Below are 25046 nucleotides of genomic sequence, written 5' to 3'. Positions count from 1 at the left end.
GTCTGTTACATTGAGCAACAAGATTCACGCTTACTGGAGAAGCCTTCCAGATGGTAGTGGTTTAATCCGATATGCCTTAAAGTCTGTGGTTAAGATTCAAGCCTTGGAACTGCTTAGTAATTTTGCATTGGAACAAAACACGTTAAATATTGTTTTCGATTGAATAGTTTATTAATGTGACTAATAGAATTAGCAACTTAAAAATATATATATTTTTATATTTTTGTTTTCTCTTGAAATTTGGTATAATACCAACTTATTATCGTTATCAATCATACTCATAAATTCATTACAGTATTATAGGGAAAATTTGGATATGAGTTTATTGAACAAAAAATATTATATATAAAGACTCAGAGAAATCTTAAAAATCTACACATACGCATATCGTAAATGGTATAAGTATAAGATACAACGTTTTGTTTATATTCCCTCAGGAACCGGTTCAAATAGTAAATACTAATTTATAAGGGCTGCGCCCTTGGAAGACCTTCTCAAAGTCGTGACCACATGAACCTAGCCTATGGCTACGAATATTATCTGCCATCTGCACATTATAAGAATAGAATCATTTGAGAACAGCAGTACTTGTTACCACTATTTTTAGTTATTTATTTATTTCGCCGTTACATTTAAACATAAGTATCACATAAGTGAAAAACGTACATAATAATTTATAGAATTTATTTAAAAATAACTAAAATATAATTCATTATAAGTAATCTTAATAACACGTGAACCTGCTTTTAAAAGCCGCTCAATGCGTTTTATTGCATTCCATACATACTTGGGAATTTCTACTATTCTGCATTCAATCTACATTCCTTTCCGTTTTACTACCACAGAATTTCAATGGATCGTCCACCCTATAATTATAACGTACTACCATGCCAAACGTACCTGCTATTTATAAAGAAAATAAAATTGTCTATTCTCATTCGTATTCGATTTTTCTACCATTTTTCGGACAACTATCACAGAATGTGTGTAAATTTTTATTTACCTGTTTTCTTATTACCGTTGCCGTAAGTTGGTATGATCCACCACCCACGAAGCGACGTGTATCGTCCTGGACCGATGGGAGCCAAGGCCGTCTGACAATGGGTTTCACTTGTGCATTTCTTATTGCGATCCAATATTATTCAATCTCACGATCCGTTTATATGGAACTAGTTTCCTGCGACTAGACTGTGATTCAAGCTCCGTGCGCTAGAGAATTGAATACTCGATTTTATAGGCCCTCCTCACTGCGCTGGGGCTGTTTAATAAATTCTAACCAATATAAAAAAATATTTAGTGTAATACAAACATAAAGAAGAAAACAATTGCTCTACTCTGGTTTAAAAATTAAGTAGGCTATGAATAGTTTTCAGAAGCCTATATGCACGAATAGTTACTACCGAACAGCAATGATGTTATATTGCGTTTGTAAATGTGATTGAGCCCTAATTATTTTGGCTAGCTCTCTCTTACAAAACATCTAAACCTCGTTACTTTTTCGTAGAAGTGCCCAAGCCCTATGCCCAAGCATGAGGGTGGATTTATTTTTCTACTTTCCTTAAATAGATTATTTTAGATGTAAGACATAAAAGTAGTTAATTAGTATTAAGGCCGAGTGTATACTCACCTTGATATGTACGACAAACGTATCAATTATTTTACCGACAAATCGCTATGCTTCGTTTTACTGTTTTCCTGCTTAAATGTTTGTAACAACTTATTATACCCGATTCTGATAGCAAATTGGCGTTGTAAGAAATGTATATGACTTTTTTGTAGGGATTGTTCAATTTTTAAATTAGTAAATTGCATATTGCCAATGTGCAGCATGTAAGGTACATAAAATATTTTTTTTCTTTTAATGTAATCAATTTATTTACTTGTTTCAGCTGAGGGCAGCCTGTCTGATTTTGCAGCGCGCAAAGTTCATTTCACGGCCAGTAATCCCCTCAAAAAGGAACTATTCACTGCAGAAACAAGGTAATTAAATGCGTCTAACGTTAAATCGTGTATATTTTATTCAATTAAGTGCTTAGATTTATAGATGGATTTTAAGTTCCAATTTAATTTTATTATAGGAAACATACTAAAGTCGATGTATTATATCTTTTAACCACATTCTAGGCCCTCAAGCTTGCGAAAATTGTATGAAAAGGCTACGACGGACCGTCTTTCCGCTTCTATTCTTGATCAGCTAAGAAGAGACTCGCAACATTCCCCGTATCTTCTTTGCACGCCCGTTTTAAATTCGAAGAGAAGAAAAATATTTAGAAAAGTAGATGTTGACATTGAAACTCACATTGTAAGTCGTCATTATTCTATACAAATAATTATATCATCAAAAAAACTAGAGTCACCGAAATCTACAAATATAAGATAATCATGTTTGTAAACTAATAATTTTGTTTCACAAATTGTATCTACATATATGATAACGAATGGGTGTCCCTCATAAATTATTTTATAAATTCTTTTATAAAATATAAATACTATTTCCTAATTTTATACAGCCATCAGTAGTAGAACACTTAAGAAAATGGACGTCCAGAGAAGCTATGGGCGACGTGACAGCACTGCCAGACTCCTCAATGCGAATAGTCAGCAGTGTCACTCTTACGCCCGACGAGCTTTCAGAATGCGGTTCCGGGGACGACGAACCCATCGACCACCGATTACCTAGCCCAGAAGAGCAGTTACGAATTATTGCTTCTAAGTAAGTTTATTATCTCATATGTATATTATATTTTACCTGTATTACTTTTTATCCGTCCCATAGATTTAAGTGCTGCATTTTAAAAAATCAGTAAACCTTAGAGTTATGACTGAATACCATTAACAGATTTAAATGATAATTTGTCCCTAGGTTCCCTCCAGAAGTTGTGGCAATTGACACGTCAGGCAAATTCTTCGATAGAATGTGCAGTTCACGGAAATCGCTCCACGTGGAGATAAACGTCGGTGAGACAGACACAGTGAAGCGGCGGACGCGAGCGAGGAAACCCCGGGGTAAAAGACGAAACACCATTTCGGGCACTGATCAGAAAGAGCTTAGAGAGGCTATAGCTGGGTAAGCTTTATAGAATGCACTGTATACTTCAGATTACATTAATAAAAAAATGCTGTTATATCTATAATTATTTTAAGTTAATGTAATCTTTAGTACATAAATTAACTTTAGTAACCTAAAGCACAGTATCGTGTGGAAGCTTTAAAATTGTTTAAATTCTGGCACATTTAACCTGTCGATGACATCTTGTGCTTCTGTGAATAAATTTATTTTTTTGTTACTGGTTGTCGTTATTCACTTTATGCTTCCTAATATTTAACGAAGTAAAGATACAACAATAAACATTTTGCACCTAAACACTAATAGAGTCATTCTCTCATTAGCTTTAAAATTAATTTTATCTTTGAAAAATTTCGCTGATACAAGACCAAGCGAAATAGTTCAAAGATTTTTATTCATAGGCATCTAGCGTGTGACTAATGCTTTGCTTGGTTTGTTTTATCATAGTGATACTCCAAATGCTGTGGCTTCTGAAGAAATGGAAGATAGCACTGTTATCAGATCTCGATCAAGCGACTTACTTAAGAAGAGTCCGACGGATCCAAATAATAAGAAAAGTCACTTCAATAGCTTGAAACAATGGGGCAAAAACAGATTAAAAATGATTGGCAGATCACCGAGTGCTAGTAGAGATAGTTTCAAAGACTCTAAACCCGATAAATGTAAAGATTTTAAATCACCTGTGAGAAATGAAGAAAATGATATCTCTGAGAATGTAACTTTGCGTATAAAGCGACCTGACGAGGAGGAAAGACGAACAAATCTGAGATGTGCCTCATACTCATCCTCGGAAAAAAGTATTGGAGTACCGACCAATATTCAAACAACAGCAACTGTTAACAGTGGAGTAAGATTAAGAGGGACATCGACACAAAGAAGATCTAGACGATCAGGCATTGGGAAAGATGAACCACATTCATCTAGTGGGAATTGGTCGGCAAGTTCCGAATCTGGAAGAACGAGCATAGGTTCTGAAATCACTACGACAACTGTACCACCAAAAAGCACATCCGCTACAACATCTAACAATTCTCTTAACTACCATAACTTTCCACCCAGTTCCATAATAAGTAGAAGGAAATTTCTTAACACTTCTGGTTCAGGAAGTGTCACAAGTGAAGGTACCCTTACACCTGATATTATTCATGACTTACACGAGGATTTAGAAACAAGTTCTGAATTTTCTTGTGATACAGAGGGTTATTATACTTCTTTTCATATGGACTCAGGTCTCAAAACATTAAAAGAAGAAGAAATATCTCCGAGCACCCCTCTTCATACAACAACTGCTCTTTCAAACTCTTCTAATAGTCAAAACTTAACAGCTGAAAATGAATACGAACTCTTTGGCAAAGGCTCAACAAGTACAACAACAAGTTCAGCTGGCACTGTATGCACAACATTGATGGCAGCTGAAAGTGATAAATCTTTAATAATAGGACCTACCGTACCTGAAAGAAAAAGCTCTTTAACAAAAATTAATCGCAATCGAGGAAATAATAATATCAGTGCAAGCTTGGACCGGAGCACGGCATCTGTCTTTTCTAAAACTCCATTTAACAACTTAAGATACAACACAATGCGTTCGTACACTGAAAAGTCATTGTCTAATCATTCTACACCAGAATTACAGTCACCCCCATCTTCAACTGTAACGATTACAAAAAATATTGGTATTCAAAGAGAAATCACAGCAGTTGCAGAGGTACATACTGAAACAGATATTGAAAGTACAAAGAAAAGTACCGGTACAAGTTCACCAGATTCGGGCCATAATACTTCTAGTTCACCAATAGAAGATTCCGTTTCAAGTGCGCAGGGAAAAAACAGCCTCTCTGAACAAGACTACTCTGAATCATCTGATCTTGAAGGAACAGATAGAATTGAAAGGATAAGATTCAAAACTACCATAAACAGTTCAAGAATTCCATCTATGTGTGTTATAACACCAAATAACTCAGATGATGAAAGTGAAACTAGCAGTAAATGTCGAGATAAGAACGGAAGACAAAATGAAAATCATCACAATCTGGCAAAATCTTCCAGTCGACCGAAACTAGACTTACCCAACGAAGAGAAACAAAAAGATATAAGATCCATTGATGCAGGAAAATCATGTAAACCCCAAAATCAATTAAAATCTCTACATCATTTTAATAACTTTATGTGCCGATTAAAGGGAGTTTTACCAAATAAATTATCGAACAAAATCACAAAATCACCTGTCGCTAAAGATGAAACACATGAAGTGTTGGAAGATTTTTACGACTCTGGCGATTATGTAACAATTGCAGATGTTAAAAACAATAATCAAAAAGTTAGTTTAAATCGAGGTCCATATGCGAATAACGATATTGTAAAAAAAAATTTACAAGCCGTTTTATCTGGAAGATTACCCGAAACGGAGTATGTTTCCTTAAATGAACTCCCGAATTGTTTGAGTGAAACTAAAGATTACTTAGAACATAGCATAGAAGATAAACAATCGCAAGTATTAAATGAAATACATAAGAAAGGCGCAAAAGTAACCCTTGATTCTCAAGGTCAAGTAATCTACTCTTCAGATACTTTGAAGCGAAGAAATGGAGCTCACACGACATTCGAACCAGGTCCATTCGTTCAAGAAATATGCCCTACAACTACGATTATTCAACGAGAAAGTGCAGATGTAGTAAAAATCGCAGATGAGACAGATTTTCCGTATCAACCTCCGCCACCATTAAGCAAACCAACTTCACCACAACTAGGAAAAACGATTATTAAGGCACCGATAGACCCTCATGGTCCCGTAACTACGGAATTTGTGACATTACCACCCCCTAAGCCAAGTACAATAATTGCCGCTACTCCTGTCACTTCTTCACAAGTTGTGACTACCAATAAATTAAATATGGGTAATAAGAATAGTAAGAATTTACCACGAATAGTTGAAGCTATAACAAGAACAGGTGCATATATAAATATACATGATGCGGAGGGTGTCAGCTTATCTCCAACGAAAGATGATACCACAGGTAAGACTCAAATTTCCTCATCACCCGCGATTGATGTCAATCATTCAAATTTAGAATACACTGATAAATTTTTTGACAATGAAGAAATAACTCCTTTTGTGCCTAATTTCCAAACATCAGTTATTTTAAAAAATGAATGCGTTAATGATTTTAATAAAACAGGCAGTAAAAAGGTAGCCGAAGTAATGAAAATGTTTATAAGTAGAAATAATGTTGGCGAAAATGTAAATTCAAGCGTAACTAATAATGAAAGTTATGACAAGACTCTGTGTAATAAAATAAAACGGAGTGATAGCTATAAACTTGCCAATTCGCCATTGATGCCCATAAAAAAGTTACTTAAACTTGATAGTTTCAGTAGCAATGCCAAAAAGGTAAACTCGTTTGAAATGATTCAAGCTGAAATTGCAGCTGATTTACTTCGTGAACAAATAAACTACCCATCAACGGTATCTCCTAAATTAAATCCTAAAAATGGTAAACGTAGTAATTGTGAATGCGTTAACAGTAATCCCAATAATTTCGATGACAAATTTGAAGCAGAACTATCAGCTTTAGCATTGAGTCCATTAAACACACCTCTACCTAAGAGACATACTATTGCCTCAGTCCCGGATAGCAGGGATAAGGCTATGGATATGTTAAGTGCCATATTAGATTCCGACCCTGACAATGTATGTTTATTACATTCGCCACCAGCTTGCCCACTTACCCCTAGTAAAGTTACTGTTCCTTATGACGGATCAATGCATAGAGCTCGAATTTTATCAATTTCGGAATCCGATTATGGAACTGAAATTTGGTAAGAATAAAACACAATTCATTAAATATTTTACCGATATCCTTTTTGGCTGTTACCTGTTTTTTTACGCTTAAATCTAATTCCTTATTAAATATATTATAAAAATGAGAATCTATTTAGATTTTTTAAATTAAATTGTTTATGTTTTAAATTTATAAAGTTAAATAATTTTAAGGAATGTTAATAATTAGAATGTAATTATAATATAAATAGATACACTGAATTAGTAGTAATATCCGTCCATTACGATTCTATTCGTCTTCCTTGCCTAACTTAGTAATTTATTTCTGTGATAGATTATATTTTAATAATTTAAAATCTTTTATCGTAGATATTTTAATATGCAAAAATTTGTTTGTCATTATGTTTTTAATTTTAAATACAATTTTGTACAATTAAATGCATGGTGGCTTCCTTCACCCGTGTGTGCACAGCTTACGAATAGTTAATAATTTTTGTATGAAGTGCATGGTGTGATATTCTTTTTTGTCAATATGTGTTATTGTAAATAATATTATACAATTATTGTGAATTAACGCACTTATTTCATTTAATTTCACTCCTATTGCTCTCATCCGCACTTCACCCCATCTCATTTACAATTGCCGCACTGTTAACAATGAATAATAATAAGAATTGAATTCTGTTATATGATGTTATTTTACTCCATCTTAGTAACTATTAAGATAGCAATTTAAAACACAAAACTGAGAAACATCACGCAATAGAATTGAATTCGTATTTAAATGACAAATGGGAATAATGTACACAAAAACTGCGGCCGATCACTCTGCACAAAACAAATACGAAAAAGGAACTTGAGAACTGAATAATAATATTAACACAATCTTATTGTAACCATGTATTAACTGATTTAAGGGTCAAAAATACACTTTAAATTTTCACTAAGTAATTTAGAATATTTAAAGGATAAATTAAATTGATAAAATTATCCAAAGAAAAGAGGTATTTTCATTAATATTACTGATCATAACATCGCTTTTCACAACGAACGAGATTGCTTCCAATGGTTGCAACTTTGTTAAGACCAAGTTCTTCGAAGGTAAAGTTATTATTGCTTTTAGCATGGTTTTTTCTTTGCATGTGTGTACATATGTACTAATGAGACTGACAATCAAAATGCTTCCAAAAACTTGTCACTTTTGCACTTTAAAATGCAATTTATTGAAATATTAATTTTTTACTATATTGCACCATCTTAATAAATTATGATCGTTAATTAACGTTGCGAAGTGTAAACAAACGAGTTATTGGGGCTTTTTATTTACTAATATAAATTTTAATAACCAATTTTATGATTATATAGCTAATAATAGTTTATACTATATCTTGTGTAATATTATATGAAAATATGATTGCAACATTGGAAGTTCAATTATGTTTTAATAATTGTAATAGTTACTATAGTAATATTATAAACATAAACCTAATACTTTAGAAAATACAATACCATGCACTTTTACATACATATAAATAAAATATATTTCAACCGTTTTAAGGAATTAACATTAGCTTATAATTCAATTAGTTATGGGCACTGGGTCTTCATTTTGCATGTAAATCTTCTAACTTAAATTTAAGTAAAAGTATTTTTTAAATACAGTTATTATTGGATTAATTTATAAGTTTACAATTAAACATTTAGACGAATATGTATTTACAATTTAATTTATGAGAAATTAATGGGTAACGGATATTAATTTAACAAATTTTCAAAGTGACAAGATATTATAACAGCTTGCATTACTGTAAAAATATTACGTATGCTGCCTACGTTATTATGTAATTCAGAGTATAGTATACAAATGATCAAAACACCCTGTATAATTTTAACATATCATTTTTATTTCAGACTATCGAAAATCTAATGCTGACACACCGTCGAAATATCAATCTCCAGACCAAGATATTCTTCCTGCTGTCGACTTAAACCCTTTCTATCCAACCATGCATCGGTACCATTCGGCACATCTTCGCGGCAAACATGGTGTCGTAAATTATGAAAATGAAAACACAAATAACGTACAAATGAAATTTTGGACATTACCAAAAAGTTCATCTATTATGCCCGCTGAAAGGCCAGTAGCTGTGGATCAAAAGTCATTACATAGCCCAAAGAATGCATCCGTAGATTTACAATCACATCAACAATCAATAAAAATATCACCAATAGATCCTCGAACATCAGCAACGTTTAAATCATCTACTCCAACAAATAAAGAAAATGTTGTTAACTTAAGCTCCAAACTTCTTTCTCCTGTTAAATCGACAATGACGAATGAAGAGCTTTATGCGGTTATACATAAAAGTAAGAAGAAGCTCAACATTAAAGAAACATCAGATATTACCAATTCACCAGCACTAAATATAAGAAATTTATCTCCAGTAAGTTCTGAAGCATCATTCTTTCACAAAGGCAGTCAACGCTATCCAGAAACAGGTTACATAGGAGACAATAAAACCAGGTCTAGTACAAATTTAGATAAACAAAACATAGGCCCGTACCCTGTAGGAACCTTTAATACACACAAACAAGAAACTTGTGCAGATAGATATGGACCAATACAACAAACATCTAGATTAGATTTTAAAAAATTACTTTTACAGCACAGTGTAAAATTGAATACACTAAATGTTCAAACTAAATCAAATAAGCTTTCCGCTGTTGAGCAACTAAAACTTTCTAAAGAAAAAACACAAACTCCCATGACACCGCCAGGTAATAGGTCGCAAATTAATATTCTTGATCTAAGCGGTTCTCCAAAAACTTATAGCCATAGAAAGATTATAAAATCTAATAACCAACCACTATCACCAGGTAGGACAAATAGCTTGTTAAAAGACCACAAAAATACAGCAAAAATACTTTTATCACCAAAATCCCAGTGGCGATTCGCTAGTCCGAGATCGGATGTCCTTTCCACACCTATACCCGAGGCAAACAATGAAGATGAAAATTCTAATAGCTCAGGAGAAAAATCTGAAACGTCTTCAATAAACCCACCGTCAAAAACAGTTCCTATATTAACTAACCAACATTTTGGAGCTCGGAGATCCTTAATACCGATAAGTGAACATAAATTAAATGAAGAACATAACTTAAACATTTCTATAAACCAAGGCGTCTTTCCAATCGACAGTGATTATTCCAATTCGCATACTTTATCTAGATCGGAAATCATGCAAGCCAAACGTGCGGAGTTCTTTAAAAGTTCTCCCGAATTACCTTCACCAAAATTGTCATCTTTCAAAAGTGTGAGTTCCGGGACGGTTGTAAGAAACAATACTTCCCCTGATAGGGAAAAAACGTCGCCTTCAACGCTAGAGACAGCCTTATGATAATTATAAGTAACTGTATGAAGAGGTGCTTATTGCCATTTTTCCATTTGTAAATATGATGATGAATGAAATTAAAGAAGCTTTAATCTAGTCTTTTCTTGCTTAGTGTGCCATTGATTTGGCATTATTGATGTACATCCAGTGTTCAATCTACTTATCTACAATATTTTGTTTTCTACCTATTTTTATTTTTTCAACGCTCTATTGGGGCCAATCTTAGTTTATAAAATTAAGATATTATTGTAAGCATAATTACAAAATATTCTGTAAGTATTTATTGTGTAAACATAAATTGTAATTAATTTTGAGTTTTGGGTTTTTAAGTTATTAAAAAATTTAATTAAACGTTTTGAACAATTTGAAGGCATTTTATTGAATTAATTAAAGTTATTAATGAAAATTATAAATTTAAGTTATATTGATTTCAAAATTTAAGAATTACCATATAACACATTATACTTTACCTATTTAGATAAAGATCATTACATTTGTATCAATGATGAGAACACGTGAATTTTGTCCTAAAATTAGGAGTTGAACCAGGCAAGCTCGTCTGAAATTACATTTGCTTTATTTGTGTTACAGCAATTACACGTATATATTCGTATTTAGTTAGAGGTTAATTCATTTTAACTGGGCATTACTGGGTATATTGCATAAGCAAGATATTCTAGGATATTCGAAAAAAAATACATGTAACCTTTTCCTCGCCTCTGGTGAATGTGCCCAATATTGTAGATACAGCAACGGCCTGTAAAATTCCAACTGCTGGGCTTACTCTACCACGCTGCTCCAATGTGTATTGGTGGAAACATATGTGGGAGAATTTCGATAAACGTAGACACATACAGGTTACCTCACGTTGTTTTCCTTCACTTCCAAGCACGAAATGTATTATAAACACAAATGAAACACATGAATGGTTTAAACCTGGAATCATTTGTTAAGATGCACACGATGTAACCACTGGGCCATCTCGGCTCATTTTGTACTGTTTCTTAAAAGTGACATATATCTTTTTTTGATAGTAACAAGGGTTTAATCTGCAAATACACGTCTGGTTAACCATTTACCAGACATGCAAGAACAAAGGCGTCATCGAACGTAGACGTTTACCTACGTATATTTTTATTTTCGAAATTTATTAGGTATCTCCGGAATGGTGCGTCATAAAATAAAAAGTGATGAAAATGTGATCCATTTTAGTATACAATTACATTATTTATGATTTTTGTCCACCCTTTTTTATGATAGCTCACGTGATGATCAGATGATCAGATCTCCTCAACAGTTAGTCTTGCGTTACCCGTATCCAGTGACACTCACCAGATCTTCCGTCTGTATTGCATGGACTGCCCCGCTGTGGTTTATGTTTTCTTTGTATCGCTATAGCTAGTATAATCCAAGATCACTCTCGGTTCCGCCTTGGTCACATCCTCATTTCTTCCAATCAGTATATTTTAGTTTTAGGAAACCCAATCGAAACTAGTTTTAACTACTTAGTTAAAAAAGGGTTTTAACTTTTAAGTAGAACATGAATATATTTTGTATCGTGCTCGTCGGTGAAGAAAAAGATCCATTTATTAAATTCTATCATATGTATGTCCACTTAGGAGGACTTTTTTCTAAACAGAATTAGCTTGAATGACATTTAACTTTAAGTGCATTGACGTTTTTCTATGATAAACCGTCAATTCAGTAAAAGTATGTTAGAATTGGAATCAAAGAAAGTGGTTTTAATTTAATTTAAATTATTCTATTATAAAATTAAATAACCATTCAAGAGGCCATTATAATATTTCAATAAAACACATTGATAGAATCCATGAAGTGTGAGTCAAGTGTAAGTGCAAGCAGTTCAATGAGCGCAGAAGGCTGTTCAATAAAACTACGGTTTTTTATTTTGGTAGTTAATACCGCTAACCTGATTAATGAAAGAGCAACACCAACTTTAGGAATAACCCATGCATTAACTGCTCCCACAGCTCTGTTTACTACATTCTTATTTATAGGGATTTTTGTATTTGGAGCAGTACACAAACGTTATGCTTCTTCGTTTTTACAGATATATGCTCTTGTAGCATGCTGTAGCATACATATAACGTTATCTTTCATCGTTTTCAAGGAGTTAAAAGAAAGCTCGATCAGTAAGCAACATGCTGCACTTGTACTAGATGGAGTATTGCCGATGATAAGTGCTGTGTTATTATTGGTTGATTTGACAGGAATCATATTTTCTATTAGGCAAGAAATAACGCCTCCTTCATCATTACCAGCTACCAGCACGTCTTCACGCTCAGAAATACCACAATGAATTTGATAAAATACCTATGCAATGAATATATTACAAAATTTAAGCGTATGATACTTTTATTCCACAATTATGTCCTTTTTAAGTTTTAGCGATTGTATTATAAAGTGAAGAGTAATTTCAATAATTTTAATAATATGTACCTAAATATACTTACCAATTAGATTTTATCCATTATATGTATTTAATTAGCTGTCTTCTGAAAGAGATGCAGAAAGTACTTGCATATACTATATTGAGTATATAACTATACCTAAAGCCAATGTTTGGAGGAATTATGTGGTTCGACTTCACCTTAGCAATAACATTTTGAATGACCTAGAGGCTTAGCATTTCTATTTAGCATTAAAATCAAGAGACGCGAATACCAGATACTAGAACTTGGATATTGATCATAAGCCAAAAATTATTTTCCACTAGTTAGGAAACAAACAGCCTTAAATGCTTTACCATTTTGAATTTGTTTGAATCACTTTATTTATTTTTATTATATTAAAATTAAATTTTATTCAAACCGGAACACAACAATACTGAGTACTGCTATTTGGCGGTAGAATAACTGATGAGTGGGTGGTACCTACCCAGACGGGCTTGCACAAAGCCCTACCACTAAGTATGCAGTATTTTTCAAAAAATTGTTATTATTCTGTTGGGATACAAATATATCTAAAGATATATTTCAATTATTATACATGTAATAAGTACCTATACTTAGTTAATAAGATAATGCTTAATTTTTTTACACAAGACAAATTTTAATTAAAAAAATTATTAGTTTAAATGTTAATTAATAGAAAGTTTTAGTCATTTTTGCAACTCCAGTTAGACAGTGTAGTAAGGAGTAACATAGGCTATAACAATAACTTTTTTGTTAAATTCAAACATCCACTAGTTGCAAACACTATTATAAAAAAACTTGGGATAGTGGCAAGATATGTTAGACCTAAAATTTTTAACACAAAAAAAAATCTATCGCCTACTATTCAAATTCTTATTATATAATCCAAGAATAATCACCCTCATAAAATAATAGGGAATTTCTTCTCGTTAATCTGATTCCACATATGTATGTTTCCCATATAATGAGGATTATGAAATTACTGATGACTTCTCTAAATCATATAGTTGCTTTCACAAAGCTATACAGACTTGATAAAAAGTAAATAACAATTTATATTTATTTACTTTATACTATATTACACTTATTTTTTAAATTAAATTTAAATGTTAAGCTGTTTTACTTTGGCATATTTGATTCGATCGAGATGGCCCTGTGGTTAGAACGCGTGCATCTTAACTGATGATTGCGGGTTCAAACCCAGGCAAGCACCGCTGTTCCATGTGCTTAATTTGTCTTTATAATTCATCTCGTGCTCAATGGTGAAGGAAAACATAGTGAGGAAACCTGCATGTGACAAATTTCATAGAAATTCTGCCACATGTGTATTCCACCAACCGGCATTGGAACAGCGTGGTGGAATATGTTCCAAACCATCTCCTCGAAGGGAAAGGAGGCCTTTAGCCCAGCAGTGGGAATTTACAGGCTGTTGTTGTTGGTGGTGTTGTTGTATATATCCATTATCACAACATTTCTGTTACAACTTTTACTGAACCTCCGAAGTAAAAAATAAAATATTATATTTCACTTTTCGAATCATTGAAAATAAAAAATTGCTCATCTTTTATAGTTATTTAATTATTTGATACAAGTATATGAAAACTTACAAACAAATTATATTTTATCTATTATCAGTCCTTTCTTGCACTTATTCGCTGAAAGCTTTTTCACCTTTTGTTACTTATTCATAGGAGGTCCATTCATTAAAGGTGGTCTCATCTGTCCCATGGGGCCCATTGGGCCCATTGGACCCATAAGTGGACCCATCATTGGTGGTCTCATGCCCATCATAGGAGGCATAGGACCATGAGGACCCATCATCATAGGTGGAGCCATTGGCCCGCCCGGCCCCATAGATGGAGGTGGTATCATACCAGGTGGCCCACCAGGTGTTGGTACTGGTGGCCTAGGTCCTCCTGGACCCATAACAGAAGGATCCCACGGAGGTGGAATAGCTGCACCTTTATTTCCAAATGGATTCTGTGCAATTTTACCAGCTTTAAATGCAGCTGTCGTAGCGTCAATAAGGTGTTGAGCTTGTTCTTCCATCCATTTCTGATAGTAAAATTTTACATTATCCTTGTGTTTTCTTCCAGTACAATGAGTTTTTCTCACACTTGGCGAATCATGGGTTAAGTATGTATCACAATAGTCACAGTAATACTTAGGCATGTTTGTTTAATAACTATTTCTAAAGTTTAAGTGTGCGTGTGTCCTTAATTATGTGACTACTATATATTATGAGAATTCAAAGCGCAATAATAATTATTAAATAAAACTTCAGCTTTGTTGATCACAAATTGACAAAACGATCAAAACTAAATGTCACATGTCATTTATGTTTTATAATGCTGGTTGCTGTCTAAATAGCGGCACATGTAATCTTAATCATTGCCAGCTTAAATGAATTTTAAATTATATTTCATACTTCATTTTACATTATAAAATACTTCCAATAGAAATAATTGGAAATATGGTGGGTAAATTATTCATGTTCAAATGATACTTATATATAACGACAAAAAGATGTTATATAAGGCAGAAATGAGAAATGCATCCGAGTGTCGATGCTAGGAGAGCCTAGCATCGACACTCGGATGCAAATACGTGCATGCCACTGAATGAAACCAACGCTCTCTCAGTATCTGACAACTATCAAGGAATGAATAACAGTCAGAAACAGAAGTCCATGCGTATTTGTAAAACGGCCAGTGTCGTGTTGTTGTGTTGAGAATATGTTCCAAACCTTCTCCTCAAAGGGAGAGGAAGCCTTAGCACAGCAGTGGGAAATAAAAGCTGTTGTTGTTGTTGCAGTATCGTGTAAACACGACTTTTGCGGATTTTTAAGTATATACAGATAGTTATTTTTATTCAATTTATTGTTATTATAAACTGCAATACAAGGACATATTTTCTATTTCTGGAGAAATTTTCTTACTTGAAAGTAGGTATATTATGTTTTGTGAAATTTTAATTTAGATTTTATGTTATCAACTTACTAATTGCAAAGACATTAAATACCCATTAATAATCTAATGTCTGTATAATTTAATAGCGGTAGTCTATATTATTGCCATATATTTCCTATAATTATTGCATTCGTAATATCCGGGATCGGAGACGCGAACAGCGGTGCAAACGGCGAATCGACAATTCGCGCGGCACCGTTCGCCGCCGCGACCAGTAAGGATTTTCCACGGCAAAATTTCTTTATCGACATTTTCTTGATATTGCTTAGAAAGTAATCGTTTTTTGTTACAAGACTTAATATTCGGAAGAGATTGTGGAGTGAATTTTGAATAATAATCGGTATATAGACGGAAATTATTTTATTCTTTCTTCCTGCAATCTCTTTAATATATGCTTAAATATATGCCGTAGATGACCAGACTAGTATTTTAACAATAAAAGTCTCTGTGTTCATTTTTCGCCGCGAAAACCACTAAACTCGTTTGATCACGGCACCAATTCGCCGCGACTACCGCCGATTCCATGGCGTGCGCCATACAGATTCATAGCTTTGTTTAGCTCGCCGGTCACGCCGCAAGTCGCGCGCTATTCGCTCGCTTCACTGGTCGCCGTTGCGGACATTTTAATTTTCATGTAATTTTTATTCATTTTCCAGTGCCTTTTCCTAGGTGAACAATTTAAACAAAGTAGTCATCGTATTTTAACTTAATGCATATTTGAAAAAATAAATTACGAGAAAAAACCATCTTTATTAAAACTGGTAACATTCGATTCATCCATATGTCAAATCAATTCGATGAAATAGGTAATCAAAATCAATTCGCAATTGTCAATTTATATCAACCGCGCGGTTCGCAATTTATGTATTGTGTTTTGCGCGTGTTAATTTGTGGTTATAACGTTAGTGTGGTTATAGACTAATATACGCGATACTGTTTTGTCTTATTTTAACTTGATTAATTTTCTTTAATATAAAAAATATATTTGTATATCAAGATGCCGGATATGAAGTACATTTTAGTCACTGGTGGAGTTATTAGTGGTGTAGGAAAAGGTGTCATTGCAAGCTCATTTGGCACGATTCTAAAGAGCTGTGGAATTGATGTGACTTCAATTAAAATTGATCCATACATTAACATCGACGCGGGAACATTCTCTCCATATGAACATGGTTAGTTTCAACATAGTATCACTATGTTTTGAATATTTACGCGCGTCGATCCCGTTTTTAATAATTTGTCTATTTTTATTTCCTAGGTGAAGTTTACGTACTCGATGACGGTGGGGAAGTTGATCTTGATCTTGGCAACTATGAGCGCTTTTTAGATATAACTTTACATAGGGATAATAATATTACAACTGGCAAAATATACCAGCAAGTTATAGAACGTGAACGACGAGGAGACTACCTAGGAAAGACAGTTCAAGGTATTGATATAACAAAAATATTTTATCACTTAAAGTTTGAATATAAAACTTTGAAATATATTAAAAACCTATCAGTGTTGGCAGTAAGACAGGTATAAAAATAAAACTGTTTATAATTTACATATTAATGAATATTACAACCCTATTTTTGGGCTAGAGATTATAGGCTTAAATTGCAATCACACTAATTAAGGAAATTATGGTAAATTTTTAATGTGATGATATCACATGAAATCAGATTTCGAGTTTAATAAAGTTAATTAAAAATCCTTTTCAGATCAGTTAAAAGTGTATGAAATTTACCAGTACCCCTTATGCCTTTGAATGTAACTGAAAAAATTGTTTTCTTTCAGTTATACCACACATAACTGATTCAATACAAGAATGGGTGCAAAGAGTGGCGCATATTCCTGTTACACCTGAAAACACACCACCAAAAGTGTGCATTGTAGAACTGGGTGGCACAATTGGTGATATAGAAGGAATGTCATTTGTGGAAGCATTTAGGCAGTTTCAATTTCGAGTTAAAAGGGAGAATTTTTGCTGTGCTCATGTCTCTCTAATACCAATGGTACGCTAAAAAATTATGTTAATAGTAACTTTGCAAATATTAAATTTTGTTTATTCAGTTTATTTGTAAAGGTCATGTATGTTCAATAATGTGTTTAAAGTAAATTTTTGTAACCCTTAAATCTTAAATAAATTAATGTTTTTTGATACCTCACGTAACATTGTTTTTAGATGGTTATATTTAAATTTCTATTAAAATATAACTGAAACTTTTTTACTAAATATTATATTATAATGTTAGTGCTATAAAAATGCCATTGCTACCGCAAAAAGGATTCACTTCATGGCCAAGTTGCATTAACATTTTTATTTTTAATGTAGTACTGTCATTTCACAAAAATCTGAACATAAACATTACCTTTACTTAATAATAAGAGAGATGTGAAAATTATGCTGTGTTAATTTTTTAATAACAATTACCATGATGTATTTACATAATTTTTAGCCAAGGTCAACAGGTGAACCGAAAACTAAACCAACACAATCATCAGTGCGTGAATTACGTGGTCTTGGATTGTCACCTGATTTGATTTTATGTCGCTCAGAAAAACCTATTAACCATAATGTCAAAGAAAAAATATCTAACTTCTGTCATGTTGCACCAGAACAGGTAAATATTGTTGTTACAATAAAAAAAATTACTTTAAAAAAACAAGCACTTTGTATATTCAACTTCAACTTTAACCCACATTCTGTCAAGTTTATTTTTTTTAAATTGTTTTTAGTTATGAGATTAATATCATATAGGTGGTTTGTTAAAACTCATTTTTTAGATTTACCAGTCAGTCCTAATTGAGACATTATTTTTGCTTTACATAGACAAACTATTGAGCTAGATCACACTCTATAACATTAAACTTATACCTAAGAAAGCAGTATAGTCATGTTTAATATGGGAATACAGTTCAGAGCAGATAGATAATGAAAGACAAGCTTGATGTAGACATATAAAGATAAGCATTATGAATATATTTTATTAATTCTATTGAACTCTTTTTATATTTCAAGGTTATATGCATCCATGATCTTTCTTCAGTATACCATGTCCCACTCCTAATGGAAGCGCAGGGTGTTGTCCAATATTTAAATGAAAGACTACAGTTGAATATTGCCTTACCAAGACCATCAAGGTATGTTATAAGTACTATTATAATAATGTATTTACTTTTTTATTATAAATAAAACAGTAAATGTACATCTCGGGACGTTCAAGGGATAACTATAACTAATCCATAATAAGGAAAACTTTATATATATAATAACTTGAAAAAACAAGTAAAAGTTAAGAAGCCAGACAGACTGGCGCCGCTGTATCACGTTGCGTAACGAAGTGGCTTGCCCTCCCATAAGTGGTTATCACTTCAGTATTGTTTCAGAAGTATTTAAATCAATATTTATTGTATTAATTATCTAAAAACCTAGAATTACATAAAATGATATTATGTTTTCGATGTTTATTGTTCGAAATCTTAATCGGTTTTAATACCAATCAAATAAATTAAGTCGGGTGTAATAATAAAGAATAAAAAAAACCAAAGTTTTATAGTGAGGGTAATCATGATCCCTGTAACCACCTTCCTGAGACTACATCTGATCTCAACGGCTTGCAGCGAGATCCGCTATGTTGATCGTAAATTAGTAAACTATTTACCAACATCACTCCAATCAATGGCGTTTAGAATATCTTATAAATAAGCTTATCACTTCAATAGGTTGATTAGATCCATAAACACATACAATTTTCATGTCTTTTTCTATTAGGGTAGCTAAAATCCATTTTGGAAAATACTATTTGTTGCAATTTTTTTTACTATATATCTAAAGGTTGTAATTATTAGAAATTCACCATTTTGAAAATTACAGTTGTGTCTATTACATGCTATACCGATAATAACATACTGAGAATTTGTCATTCGCCATTTTTATAGTTTACATATCAGTAATATATTATTTTTGAATAGATTTATGCAAAAATGGCGTAACCTCGCAAAGCGGGTTGATAATTTGCGGAAAGAAGTAAACATTGCTCTCGTTGGAAAGTATACAAAGCTAGAAGACAGCTACGCAAGTGTTACTAAAGCTTTACAGCACGCTTCTATCGCGGCCTGCTGTAAACTTAACTTGACATACATTGAAGCTGTCAATTTGGAAAAGCAAACAAAAATCGACGACCCTGTAGTATATCACAAGGCCTGGCAGGACCTTTGTAAGAGCGAGTAAGTTAACTTTGAGGAGCTTTTATTTAACTTTTTAGATCATTTTAATTATTGCATATTTTTTAATTATAGAGTCGAGATGGCCCAGTGGTTAGAACGCGTGCATCTTAACCGATGATTGCGGGTTCAAACCCAGGCAAGCACCGCTGATTCATGTGCTTAATTTGTCTTTATAATTCATCTCGTGCTCAGCGGTGAAGGAAATCATCGTGAGGAAACCTGCATGTGACGAATTTCATAGAAATTCTGCCAAATGTGTATTCCACCAACCCGCATTGGAACAGCGTGGTGGAATATGTTCCAAACATTCTCCTCAAAGGGAGAGGAGGCCTTTAGCCCAGCAGCGGGAATTTACAGGCTGTTGTTGTTGTTGTTTTAATTATTAATTATTGAAATGGGTTTTTGATCAACATCATCATGAATTAATCATTTGATTTACAAAAAACCAATGCATTGTTGAAAAACCTATGTGTCCACAAAGTAAAATAGTTATAGTAAGTAGTTACAACTAAATTTAAATCTGTGTATTATGACTTAATAAACGATTACGTGTACATTCTAGCGGAGTAATAGTTCCCGGTGGATTTGGACAGCGAGGTATTGAAGGCAAGATAGAAGCATGCCAGTGGTGCAGAGAGACACAAAAGCCCATGCTGGGGATATGCCTCGGCTTGCAAGCATCTGTGATTGAGTTCGCCAGAAACGTGCTAGGATTGAAGGGTGCTAATAGTACGGAAGTAAACCCGGATTGTGAGGACAAACTAGTTATCGACATGCCAGAACACCATCCGGGTAACCTCGGCGGCACCATGAGGCTTGGAAAGAGGAAGACTTATCTGGAACCTAGTATTGTGTGTAAGTATGAATATATTGTAACATAAATGTGGCATATGTTGTCGGGTTACTTTAGACGATGATGACATGACAACAGATCATGCCAATAGGTTTGATTAAGTTTTATCAAACGGCTTGTTTTGATTCGTCGTAGTATGATTTTTAATTTTATAACATCCCATTAATGATTGATTGGATAGGCAAATTGGGGCACCAGATTATCACTATTAGACACTGGCGCCGTAAGATATGTTTAACCATTTTTTATATTTACGTGACCTTGAACTGAGATGCTCGAAGCAAGAAAACAAGAACTAAATATTGTTGCTTGGCGGTGGGATATATGATGAGTGGGTGGTATTTAATAAGATGTGCTTGTACAAAGCTCTACTACCAATTCCAGCTTGTACAACTAAAGATATTATCTGATCATTATTTTTTATTTATATTACATTGTTTAATTATAAGACAAGGACCGTTAATTGTAATCGACAAACGTGTCTGGCGTGCTTAGGTTATTTATCTTTATTGATTAATTAGTACCCGTACATACAATGGAACATCTCGAATTGAATTACTTTTCGTACTTATTTAATAATTTATATTTACAATTTCTTGAAAGACGATATGAAAATTTGAATTTTATTACGATCATAGTCAATGCAATGCAGTAAATAACAACATTTTTAAATCAAACCATTTAATTATTACTTATAAATAAACATTCTTGGCATTGCTATAATTGTTTATCTACAAGACTTGACAAACAGAATGTTGTTCCTAGTAATATATGCGTAGAAACAAGTGTATGTTTCTGTTATTTTATTAAATGCGCGACTTGATTTGTTTATAATTTAACTCTTTGCTCATGAATAATTAACTTATTAAGTGACAGTATTTAATCGCATTCTCTTATAACTTTTGATTTAAAATGTATAATTCTTCTATTATAGCTTTATAAATCCAAACTCAGCTCGATTAGATATAAATACATTTATTTAACAAAATAGGTTCAACCGGCATAATTCCAAGTTGTACAATCAATCTCCCTTAATTTTCATGATAACCCCGTTCAAAACCCCGATTCTGACCACCGACCGCTCTCTTCTGTTTTTCCTTCTTTTATTTTTTCTGTCAATCTGTCCAGTCATCCAATTGGTCAGCCGATCAAAGTCGGCTTTCTTTACCAGCCAGCCACGACGAAACAGTGTTACCATCTCTAAATCAGAATAACACAATTAAAATCATCACAATAGTATAGGAACAGAGAAATAAACTTACCATGCGAAAACTTTTACAGCGAAGTTATATAAAAAGGACGTGATCGAAGAGCGTCACAGACACCGCTACGAAGTGAACCCGGAGTACATCGAGCGCCTGCAGGCGGCCGGGCTGCGCTTCGTGGGGCGCGACTCGACGCGCACGCGGATGGAGGTGGCATTGGTTGAGTCGCACCCCTACTACGTGTCCGTGCAGTTCCACCCGGAGTACCTGTCGCGCCCGCTATCACCAAGCCCGCCTTTCTTGGGGTAAGAAATTTTACTCAATTTAAAAATTATTATTTTTTTTTATTTGTTTTCATTCATATATAGTTACATTTTTAAATATAAAATACGAACATAAAAAATATAAGATACAGAGGCCAACCAGTGGTCAACAGGGTCCAAGCCACCGGTGGTCAGGGCTCCAGGAACTTCCTCACAATACGCGCCGTGCCGAGAAGTACTGCCTTCTGCATCAGGCCCTTGATCCTATTGAAAATTATTATTATTATTATACTTTTCAAGATTTTATTCAATTTCTTTGGTCTTATCATTCTTGTTGTTAAAGTGTATAATAACAATTATATGTATTTTCTTGCAGACTAATTCTGGCATCTCTTGGAAAATTAAAGAATTACTTATCTAAAGGTTGTCGTTTGAGCCCCAGAAATCAATCAGATGTCAGCTCAGGTTTGTATGCTATTCATTTTCTTAAACAACAAAGATAAGATAAGAGAATTTTTTTTAATTAAAAAATGTCCTCGATATACAAACTAAATGATTTATAATGATTACAACATGTGAAACGATTAAGTTAAACAGTTTCCACTTTCCATGAAACAGAATTTCAGCAGAAAATATATATTTTTTAAATAAACAAAAAATATAAAGTCTTTAATTAAATAAAATATAAGCAATTTGATACTACAATATTTAATTTTCAGATGAGGATGAAATATCTGAAGAAATATCATCCCTTACATTAATAGATGAAAAGAAGGCGGTTGAAAATGGAACAGATTTACTAAATGGCGTGCATTAAATTTTTTTAGCATACATAAATTAGCTGCTTGTTATCAAAAGATAAATGACTTAAAACATAGAAGAAATAATTTACTAACTGTTACTTATCTGTTAAAATATAAAAAAAGTAATGTGAAAGTAAATTTAATTTAATCTCAAATGCAAAGGCAAGATTATATTTCAATAATTAATCACATATAACTAATATAACCTTTACCATTTAAATACATATATTTACGATTACGAAATATAATGAATAAATGAGTGGAATGTTATTTTAATAAATAAAATTCTTTATTTGCTAAAAAGAAAATAATATCTATCTAGTGTTTCAGCATTTTCAATGTGTGTAAAGTTATAATTGTTAAGTTAATAAAGTGTAATTATCATTGATAGTTAGTAACTTACATTTTTTATATATAACTTATAGTATACCTATGATAAAGTGTTCTTTTATATTATTCTTGTTTTTAGGTTTATATATGTAGTTATAAAATTGATATTGATTTAACGTGACAATTGGTGATTAATTACATTGCCTCAAAGACTTCGCTTGAGACTTGATTAACTGCCTTTTTTTTAGTATCTAATATGAAATTGGAGCATAATATTCAGCTTTTGTTTCTATAAGGATAATAGTTGCATAGAATGTTTAGTGATTTTTTCTACATTCTCTCAACACTTATAAAACTCACTGCACATAGTTCTAAGATTTAAGATTTCCATATGTTGTGTATATATAATTGAGTGTGTGAATTTTATCTGTAAGATATCTTACCTTGTGTAACAACAAAAACTGGAATGAAAGTGTCCTTATAGTTTGTAACTTAATTTTGTGTATAAAATTAGACACTGCTTTGTTTATCTGAGCTTAGTAACTAATATTTTCATATTAATACTTATTCAAGTGAGTAATCATTGTTATTATTTTTAAATTCTTATTTTGTAATGTTATATCTAATTATTTGTTAAGAATCTCTTTTAAGTTTATTTTTAAGTAATTTTGGAATGAAACTGTGCCAATTAGATAAGTATTTTCATTTTAATATAAAATTACAAAACCAGTAGCTCAAAATATTATGTTTGAATGAACATGGGGCGGATCTCATTAGTGTCTGGATATAATTTTCATAATGCAAAGCATATTTTTAAATCAATCAATAAATAGAACAAAATAATATTATTTACGGTAAAATATGTTACAGGCTGCTATACTACTGTACACTTAAATTAACTACATATATCATGAATTAATAAAGCTTATATAAATTAGAGTCATTCCAATATCATATTTAATGCATATGCGAAAGTAATGTGTTTTGATAGGCTTGTGAGTAATGGTCATTGTTGTGTAACACATGTCATAATAAATTATAATCTATGTTAATTAGTTTTTATTTTATAACTATTCGTCAAGGCCTTGCATGGATACATAAAATGTTAAATAGAAACATTCAGAGATTTTTATTTTGTTTAAGCATGGTTGAATATAAGTAAATCATAAAGACCAAGATCTAGACATTATCAGTGTCGGTCAACATAAGTGATTTATTGCCACTGTACAGTAGCGTAGCTATTGTAGGGCAGGTGGTGAAGTGAACCAGGGCCCCGGAATTTAGGGGGCCTTCTACCTAACCTATCTAACCATAAGCTAATAAACCTACGAAAACACAAGATTTCTTATTTGGTATCTATAGTTTTAAAGAATTGGGAAAGGGTTGGGAGGGGGAGAGGGCACGATTATTTTTCTATGCACCGGGGCCCCTCCTCATCTAGCTACGCCACTGCCACTGTACATAAAATTCAACAATTCCCATAGCTTAGTCACTCACACATGTTAAGTTTTCGAAATATATAAGACTATTGTGCGAAATCATTATTATTATTTTATTATATATTATAATTAAACATTGGATTATGTGCATTTGCATATGCATATAATACTATTTTTATAGCGTTATTGCATATTTGGGTACTTTTACATTAACAGTGCTTAATTCCGTAGTAAGACTTATAAGGCGTGTAATATAATAAACCACGGTCTAGACGGAATAAAGTAAAATTTACGCCT

The 25046-nt window shown here is 32.7% G+C and overlaps 3 protein-coding genes across 3 annotated transcripts in view; 2 read left to right on the top strand and 1 right to left on the bottom strand.

Moving 5' to 3' along the window:
- The window catches only part of LOC124532236, a 49711-nt gene extending 39109 nt beyond the window's left edge, over positions 1-10602 (top strand). Inside the window, exons 2-7 of the mRNA XM_047107014.1 lie at positions 1890-1980; positions 2125-2302; positions 2511-2713; positions 2864-3067; positions 3515-6081; positions 8757-10602. Of these exons, the coding sequence (XP_046962970.1) occupies positions 1890-1980; positions 2125-2302; positions 2511-2713; positions 2864-3067; positions 3515-6081; positions 8757-10243 (4730 nt within the window). The 3' untranslated portion in view covers positions 10244-10602. The remainder of the gene's footprint in view (positions 1-1889; positions 1981-2124; positions 2303-2510; positions 2714-2863; positions 3068-3514; positions 6082-8756) is intronic.
- A 3627-nt stretch (positions 10603-14229) lies between these two features.
- LOC124532310 (U1 small nuclear ribonucleoprotein C) lies at positions 14230-15022 on the bottom strand. Its single transcript, XM_047107159.1, has one exon. It carries the CDS (start codon positions 14842-14844, stop codon positions 14350-14352), a length of 495 nt encoding a protein of 164 aa, XP_046963115.1. The 5' UTR covers positions 14845-15022; the 3' UTR covers positions 14230-14349.
- A 1433-nt stretch (positions 15023-16455) lies between these two features.
- LOC124532318 (CTP synthase) lies at positions 16456-23078 on the top strand. Its single transcript, XM_047107172.1, has 10 exons — positions 16456-16813; positions 16900-17070; positions 17424-17641; positions 18086-18250; positions 18649-18770; positions 19602-19856; positions 20419-20711; positions 21991-22219; positions 22554-22642; positions 22897-23078. Exons 1-10 carry the CDS (start codon positions 16639-16641, stop codon positions 22992-22994), a joined length of 1815 nt encoding a protein of 604 aa, XP_046963128.1. The 5' UTR covers positions 16456-16638; the 3' UTR covers positions 22995-23078.
- The last annotated feature ends 1968 nt before the right edge of the window (positions 23079-25046 follow it).

Source organism: Vanessa cardui, chromosome 9 (genome assembly GCF_905220365.1).
Source record: "Vanessa cardui chromosome 9, ilVanCard2.1, whole genome shotgun sequence".
NCBI lineage: Eukaryota > Metazoa > Arthropoda > Insecta > Lepidoptera > Nymphalidae > Vanessa > Vanessa cardui.
The sequence above is the reverse complement of the archived record's forward strand: the minus strand, read 5'-3'. Positions and strand labels throughout refer to the sequence as shown.

What these genes read in the sequence shown, in the direction of transcription:
- LOC124532318 (XM_047107172.1), top strand. Translation starts at nt 16,639, where the DNA reads ATGCCGGATATGAAGTACATTTTAGTCACTGGTGGAGTTATTAGTGGT. An exon ending in GCCTTACCAAGACCATCAAG is followed by an intron (nt 18,771 to 19,601) that starts GTATGTTATAAG and finishes ATTTTTGAATAG; the next exon opens with ATTTATGCAAAAATGGCGTA. An exon ending in TCTGGAACCTAGTATTGTGT is followed by an intron (nt 20,712 to 21,990) that starts GTAAGTATGAAT and finishes AAACTTTTACAG; the next exon opens with CGAAGTTATATAAAAAGGAC.
- LOC124532310 (XM_047107159.1), bottom strand. Translation starts at nt 14,844, where the DNA reads ATGCCTAAGTATTACTGTGACTATTGTGATACATACTTAACCCATGAT.